Genomic DNA, 7,962 nt, shown 5'->3' on the forward strand with positions numbered 1-7,962 from the left:
CGGCTGCGTGGTCCCATGGTGTTCATACTTGCGTACTATTTACTATTGTTTGTACAGATGAACGTGGTACTTTCAGGCGTTTGGAAATTGTTCCCAAGGATGAACCAGACTTGTGGAGGTCTACAAAACATTTTCTGAGGTCTTGGCTGACTTCTTTTGATTATCCCATGATGTCAAGCAAATAGGCACTGTGTTTGAAGGTAGGCCTTAAATACATCCACAGGTACACCTCCAGTTTTCTCAAATGATGTCAATTAGCCTATCAGAAGCTTCTAAAGCTTTTTAAAGACAGTCAACTTAGTGTATGTAAACTCCTGACCCACTGGAATTGTGAAACAGTGAATTATAAGTGAAATAATCTGTAAACAATTATTGGAAAAATTACTTGTGTCATGCACAAAGTAGATGTCCTAACCGACTTGCCAAACTGTAGTCTGTTAACAAGAAAATTGTGGAGTGGTTGAAAAACGAGTTTTAATGACTCCAACCTAAGTGTATTTAAACTTCCAACATCAACTGTATATCATACAAACACCACAAACACCCTCTGTTCATTCTTCCTTCCTGTGATATTCTGCGCTGTTTCCTCATTCTGTGAATCAGGAACAAAACAGCTTTGTAATCTAAGTTCAATGATCATGGATATGCTATCTGTCTTCATGGTGATGACTCTCGTAGGAAAATGTCAAGGTCAGTAACTATTTTTATCAACAGTTTAAGACTTGAATAATAGGGTTTGTGAGTCTACAATCGAGGAGCTTGATTCTAACTTTGGAAACCTTTTTCTCTCTCAAAGGGAACACTTATCTAAATTATCAAGAGAAAGAGGAAGCTATATCCCTACAATGTGAAGAGAGAATTTGGCAACTTGATCTAGATGAAGACAACATAGTGGATTGCACTTTTAATTGCAGTCTTCATGACAATGAGAAGAAATGTGGCCAAGATCCGAAGTGCAATAATACAGCATTTACATTGGAAAAAAAACCCTGCAAAAACAGTATCAAACAATGTTTAAATATGAAATTGGAGAAACACGTCACTGGATTCTTTGCATGTTTTCATACCTTTCCATCAAATGACCAACACTTATTCCCCTTTAAACCTTCAAAAGATCAGGTGGAATCATTTATTGTGGCATTTGTTGAACCAAAGAGTAAGTTCACATTTCCTAACTTTCACAATTTCTAAATGATATACAACTCACATTACAGTATACTGTACAATATATTGTATATAGACATATCTGTTTATGAAAATATTTAACATCAAATTATGTTCTGTTTCTGTAGTGGTGATATGCTACCCTGGTGTGGAAACTAAAACATCTGTTACCAAACAGCATGGAGAATCAGTCAACCTTGCATGTAATTTCACAGTAGCCAAAGATTACTCTAGCTTTCCATTTTCAGTGTATTGGATCAAAACCATCAGTGGCAACAGTAGCACATGTCTTTATTCTAATTCTTATGATGGTGATGCACAATTATATGACCACCATTGTCTCATTGATGAGGCCCTGCTGAAACGAAGGTCAAACACTTCATCTAAACCCCTAACAAGCCCTATCTTTCATAACCTTAAGATCAGCAATGCCACATATTCAGACAGCGGACAGTATGTTTGTGCCTTACAGGTGCTTAAGAATAGAAAAGGGCACTGGAAGGTAATAACTAATGTCACAGTCACTGTGAATGGAGAATTCAACAACCACCCCAACAGGAATGACACAGCCCTGTTATATACTCCTGGTGAGTCACAGTATATTGTTATTACTAATAGATAAAATGATCATGAATAATACCTAATTGATCTTCATTCTGAATGCTTTGTGTTTTATTAAAAGGGGATCCTTACATACCACTGTATGTAGTGGGAGCCTTGTTCTTCTCCTGCCTGTTTGTTACTGCCATTGTCATTGTCATGATGAAAAATACCAAGATTTCGCAAGGTGAGTGAAAACCCACATAGTGTATGTTCTATCATCAGGTATGTATTTAAACATTTAAAAAAAAGTAATGTTATTGACATGGGCTTTCTGTTTCTTTCTTCCTCCAGCAGAATCTCACACTCTGAGAATGAAAAGGTATTTCATTATTTGAAAATAACATTTCCGATAGCCATGAATTAATTACATGTTGCTGATATGGAATTTTATAATAATAAATACTTTATTTAATCATTGCAGAGAACAAGATGGAGAGGAGACAATTAACTCAGACTGTAAGTTAGCATATTATTTCCGTAAAAGGAATTTGCAGTACTGACAGATTTTCAAACCCATCTAACCCCACTGCTTCCTCTTTCTGGGTGTAGGCTCCCCATATGCTGAGGGCAGAGAAGAGGATGAGGGGCTCTTATCACTTCTGAAGCTGACTGAAGTGAGAGATCCTGTGACTGCACAGAACGGAGCTGAAGAACATGCTGCTGTTGCTGTCGAGCCCAATTCTGTCGTCATGTTCAAGGCCTTTTACCCCCAGGCCACTCAGACATCATCCACCTACCCCCTCAGGATTGGAGCAAAAGTATGATTTACTAGCTGCCAATAGTTACTCATATGATGTAGAAAAGTGAGCTAAAGATAATGTTTTCATGATTGGTCTTTCATATTGGGTTTAGACCAGGATTGGGGCGGGGCAGCCAGGGGTTTGTTTGGGATGGCCGGTGGGAGGGGTTGAGTGTTGGTTAAAAAAACATTTGTGATCTTATTGATTGTACAGGTTATGTGACTGTATAAAAAACTTAGCTGACAAAAATTAAGTTACATTAAAAAGAAAAGGAGGATTCACCTTTTTTTAATTGAATGTTTGTGTTCATTCAAGCTCTACTGAACATTTCCACTAGATGGTGGTAGTGCTCAGTCCTACAGTTGTGCTTACTGTTTCTCTGATATTGTGTCATATGTGTGATTACCTAATTATTTTGTAACATACATCTTGGGGGGGGGGCATGGTACTCAATCATTGCAATATCAATAGGCGATAGTGTATACTAAACATGATTAATCATGGTCTTAAATAGACATAAATTAATGGACCAGACGATGCTTGAGGTATCAAGAGAGTAAGATTTTGCACTTTCTGGGGCCCTCTCTACCCTCCGTTGTTGGTCAAAGGCCCTTAAAGTGATTGTTCTCCTTTTAATTAAAAAAAAAAATCTGAACAGGAGTCAGTTACAGATGGTCCCAGATATGTGCTTAGGGTGCAACATAGACCGATGCTCCTCCCCAGTCAGTCTCCTCCTGAATGTAAACATGGCCGTTGTGTCCATAGCAAAGCCTTGGATATAATGCTGCTAGCTAAATACGAAAGTTATCGCTGCTGTTTGCCAACAGGGTTTACGTTGTGGAGTTCATCTCCAGTAAATTAGTGAATTAACTCACGGTCTGCAGCTAGGCGTTTGCTTCCTGGGGGAGCACAATGACTCATTTGATATAATAAAACTAGAATCCTTTTTTTTTATTTTCATTGCACAGCAATATTTAGGCGCATATGTGAGTAAAACTGATAGTGTGACGGTTTTACTCACATATGCGCCTAAATATTGTCGTGCAATGTAAAATAATTAAGGATTCTAGTTTTATTATATCAAATATTAGTCATTGTGCTCCTAAATGTATTTGTGTACGCAAACATTTTCCAATTTAAGTCAGTGTAGAGCCCTGCAAAGCAGAGAAAATAGCAATAAAGTGCAAGAGTGAGGTTTTGTTATTATTTCAGCAGCGTAAGTAAAACCAGGCAAGGCGCATCTATTTTAGAATGAAGGAAGGTCCATTCTCTGTTGCTTAATTATAAGGAGTGAACGCCTCAAAGGGAAATTCGTCCCACAACACAACCTCTGATTCACAACTTGTCCTCAGACTCAGATATAGGCCTGATGACACTTCAAGGTTATATGGTCAAGTGTTTCTCAATCTTGCTCCATTATATCAGTGAGCTTCCACCTCCATAACAGCCATGAATGAACCGAAATGCTTAAGAATGTTGTTGGCTTTTTTGCAACAATAGTTTATGGGGGGGCAACATGAATTGAGTGGAGGGTCATGGCCCCTCCCTGTACACAGATTGAGTGGTGGTTCGACACACAAATAGACTTCTCATCATTTACATTCTCTTTAAATGTCTCCTTGTTTATCTTAATACACTGGAGCAAAATGTAATATGGAGAGGTTGGGTGTCAGTTTAGCTCACACACAAACACTGCCAACTTAATGGAAAAAAAGTAAACAAACCTGAGGTCCTGCCACGCATAAAAAATTAAATGTTGCAAAGAAAAACACACAAAAGGCAAGAAATAGTTTTCAGTTACTGGTGTTCTGTGAACAGGAAAAACCCTTGTGAATCTCTTATTGTAACCTCCTTAAGACAGTCATTAACCAACTCGCATCCTCTCTGAGCTGGGATTTGACTGCAAAATCAGGAGGCATATCTGAACCAGCCCATTGTTAACTAAGGCTAAATTATGCACAGTTAGTTGCAGTGATGAAAAGGGGGCCAGGCAGGAACTGCACTGCCATGGTGACTTGAGACAGCACAGAGAAAATAGACTTTCAGTTGGATGAGATTACCACAGCCTAATGATGCGACAATAAGGGATGCCACATGCCTGTGGGGAAAACTACAAGTGAGGTACACTGACAGAGAACACATTCAAAACAAGAAATTACATTTAGCTGAAGAGATATGAGAGTTTTCACTGGCTGGTCATTGAAATATCAGTCATCTTCTACCTTAGCATGAAAATAAAGACTATAGCTGGATGAGGTCAGCCTTTACTGGTTATTTTTCAGGAGCGGGTTATTTTTCAGGAGCGGGATATTTTGATGGGTGGTTAAATGTATGTATTCTCTATGTACTCATAACATAGTTGATAGTTACAAATAGAACAGTCAGAAACAACAAGCTAGCTGTGGCAGAGGGAACTGTAAACTCACCTGGAAGTAACTTGGCCTCTAACTTCTTGATAGGTGGCTGTGGAGTTTTTTTCAGATCGGTCTGCATGAAATATAAAACAGAGATAGCTAGCTAGGATTACTTGTTCAATTCACTAGCTATATGTTATGCATAATTTAGTTATCTTATTATAGACTAACAAACTAACTACTCAGTAATATCAAGTAACTGTTAGTATACCGAGGACAGGGTAACTTTGCTAGTCAAGTAAGGTGGTCGGATTTAAAGGTTGGTTTCAAGGGCTTCACAGAAAACATTATTAATAGCTTGAGTCCAATAACTAAAGATGATTAATGGATACTTCCAAGATTACAGTGAGAAAATAATGTAAAACGTTAACTTGTACCTTGACTAGCATAATAACAACAGCAAAAAAAATAAACAGCTGAAAATGTGTAGTCGTCAACAATACAGTACCTTTTTTTAGATAGATTTCCCCATATGGATCAGGCCGGGATAGCTTGCTGGGTATCTCCTTTCGTTTCGTGTCAACACAGCTGCTGTGCTGGCGAGCTCTGGTTGTCCTCGCGAGCAAGTTACTAGTAGCCAGCCAGCCTTGTAGTTAACTGCTAGCAAGCAACTTTTACGTCGTCAAACAACCTAGCTAGCTTTAGCTAACTAGCAAGCATTCCATTCGCAGAACTTTGCGAACGCCTAGCTGCAGACCGTGAGTTAATTCACTAATTTACTGGAGATGAACTCCACAACGTAAACCCTGCTGGCATAGAGCAGTGATAACTTTCGTATTTAGCTAGCAGCATTATATCCAAGGCTTTGCTATGGACACAACGGCCATGTTTACACCCGGGAGGAGACTGACTGGGGAGGAGCATCGGTCTATGTTGCACCCCCAAGCACAGATCTGGGACCAGCTGTAAGTGACTCCTGTTCATATTTTAGATAAAAAACGGAGAAAAAAATCAATTTAAACGGGCTTTTGACCTACAACTGAGGGTAGGGAGGTCCCCAGAAAGTGCTATATCCTACTCTCTTGATACCTCAAGCACCGTCTGGTCCATTCAGTTTTGTCTATTTACGGCAAATTTTGATTTGATTAATCATGTTTAGTATACACTATCGCCTATTGATAATCCAATTGATATTGCAATGATTAAGTACCAAGAACGCCCATGTCAATAACATTACATGATTTTAAAAAAGAAATACATACCTGATGATAGCACATACACTATGTGGGTTTTTACTCACCTTGCGAAATCTTGGTATTTTTCATCATGGCAATGACAGTAACAAACAGGCAGGAGAAGAACAAGGTTCCCACTACATACAGTGGTATGTAAGGATCCCCTTTTAATAAAACACAAAGCATTCAGAATGAAGATCAATTAGGTATTATTCATGATCATTTCATGTATTTGTAATAACAATATACTGTGACTCACCAGGAGTATATAACAGGGCTGTGTCATTCCTGTTGGGGTGGTTGTTGAATTCTCCATTCACAGTGACTGTGACATTAGTTATTACCTTCCAGTGCCCTTTTCTATTCTTAAGCACCTGTAAGGCACAAACATACTGTCCGCTGTCTGAATATGTGGCATTGCTGATCTTAAGGTTATGAAAGTTAGGGTTTGTTAGGGGTTTAGATTAAGTATTTGACCTTCGTTTCAGCAGGGCCTCATCAATGAGACAATGGTAGTCATATTACTATCATAAGAATAAGAAAAAAGATGTCCTACTGTTGCCACTGATGGTTTTGATCCAATACACTGAAAATGGAAAGCTAGAGTAATCTTTGGCTACTGTGAAAATACATGCAAGGTTGACTGATTCTCCATGCTGTTTGGTAACAGATGTTTTAGTTTCCACACCAGGGTAGCATATCACCACTACAGAAACAGAACATAATTTGATGTTAAATATTTTCATAAACAGATATGTCTATATACAATATTGTTTTTGTAGGTTTTTTTTCTCATGCAAATGCTGTATTGCACTTCAAATCTCGGTCACATTTCTTGTCATTGTCACGAAGACTGCAATTCAAAGTGCAATCCACTATGTGGTCTTCATCAAGATCAAGTTGCCAAATTCTCTCTTCACAGTGGTGGCAGCATAGCCTAGTGGTTAGAGTGTTGTACTAGTAACTGAAAGGTTGCATGATCAAATCCTTAAACTGACATGGTACAAAAGCTGTTGTTCTGCCCCTGAACAAGGCAGTTAACTCACTGTTCCTAGGCTGTCATTGAAAATAAGAATTTGTTCTTAACTGACTTGCCTAGTTAAATAAGGGTAAAAAAACAAACATTGTGGAGATATAGCTTCCTCTTTCTCTTGATAATTTAGATAAGTGTTCCCTTTGAGAAAGAAAAAGTTTTCCAAAGTTAGAATCAAGCTCCTCAATTGTAGACTCACAAACCCTATTATTATTATTCAAGTCTTAAACTGTTGATTAAAATACACTGCTCCAAAAAATAAAGGGAACACTAAAATAACACATCCTAGATCTGAATGAATGAAATATTCTTAATAAATACTTTTTTCTTTACATAGTTGAATGTGCTGACAACAAAATCACACAAATTATCAATGGAAATCAAATTTATCAACCCATGGAGGTCTGGATTTGGAGTAACACTCAAAATTAAAGTGGAAAACCACACTACAGGCTGATCCAACTTTGATGTAATGTCCTTAAAACAAGTCAAAATGAGGCTCAGTAGTGTGTGTGGCCTCCATGTGCCTGTATGACCTCCCTACAACGCCTGGGCATGCTCTTGATGAGGTGGCGGATGGTCTCCTGAGGGATCTCCTCCCAGAACTGGACTAAAGCATCCGCCAACTCCTGGACAGTATGTGGTGCAACGTGGCGTTGGTGGATGGAGCGAGACATGATGTCCCAGATGTGCTCAATTGGATTCAGGTCTGGGGAATGGGCAGGCCAGTCCATAGCATCAATGCCTTCCTCTTGCAGGAACTGCTGACACACTCCAGCCACATGAGGTCTAGCATTGTCTTGCATTAGGAGGAACCCAGGGCCAACCGCACC

At 38.8% G+C, this 7,962-nt stretch overlaps 1 protein-coding gene across 2 annotated transcripts; it reads left to right on the forward strand.

The window, feature by feature from the left end:
- Positions 1-542: 542 nt before the first annotated feature.
- Positions 543-2,804, forward strand: LOC112249180. Of its 2 annotated transcripts, none has more exons than XM_024418900.2 (7): positions 543-690; positions 797-1,156; positions 1,293-1,751; positions 1,847-1,951; positions 2,059-2,086; positions 2,189-2,223; positions 2,317-2,804. In XM_024418900.2, exons 1-7 carry the CDS (start codon positions 633-635, stop codon positions 2,529-2,531), a joined length of 1,260 nt encoding a protein of 419 aa, XP_024274668.2. In that variant the 5' UTR covers positions 543-632; the 3' UTR covers positions 2,532-2,804. The 2 variants fall into 2 exon arrangements, with proteins under 2 accessions (XP_024274668.2, XP_024274669.2); XM_024418901.2 differs by having other exon boundaries at positions 2,062-2,086.
- Positions 2,805-7,962: the final 5,158 nt, after the last annotated feature.

Source organism: Oncorhynchus tshawytscha, linkage group LG04, assembly GCF_018296145.1.
Source record: "Oncorhynchus tshawytscha isolate Ot180627B linkage group LG04, Otsh_v2.0, whole genome shotgun sequence".
Classification (NCBI taxonomy): Eukaryota; Metazoa; Chordata; class Actinopteri; order Salmoniformes; family Salmonidae; genus Oncorhynchus; species Oncorhynchus tshawytscha.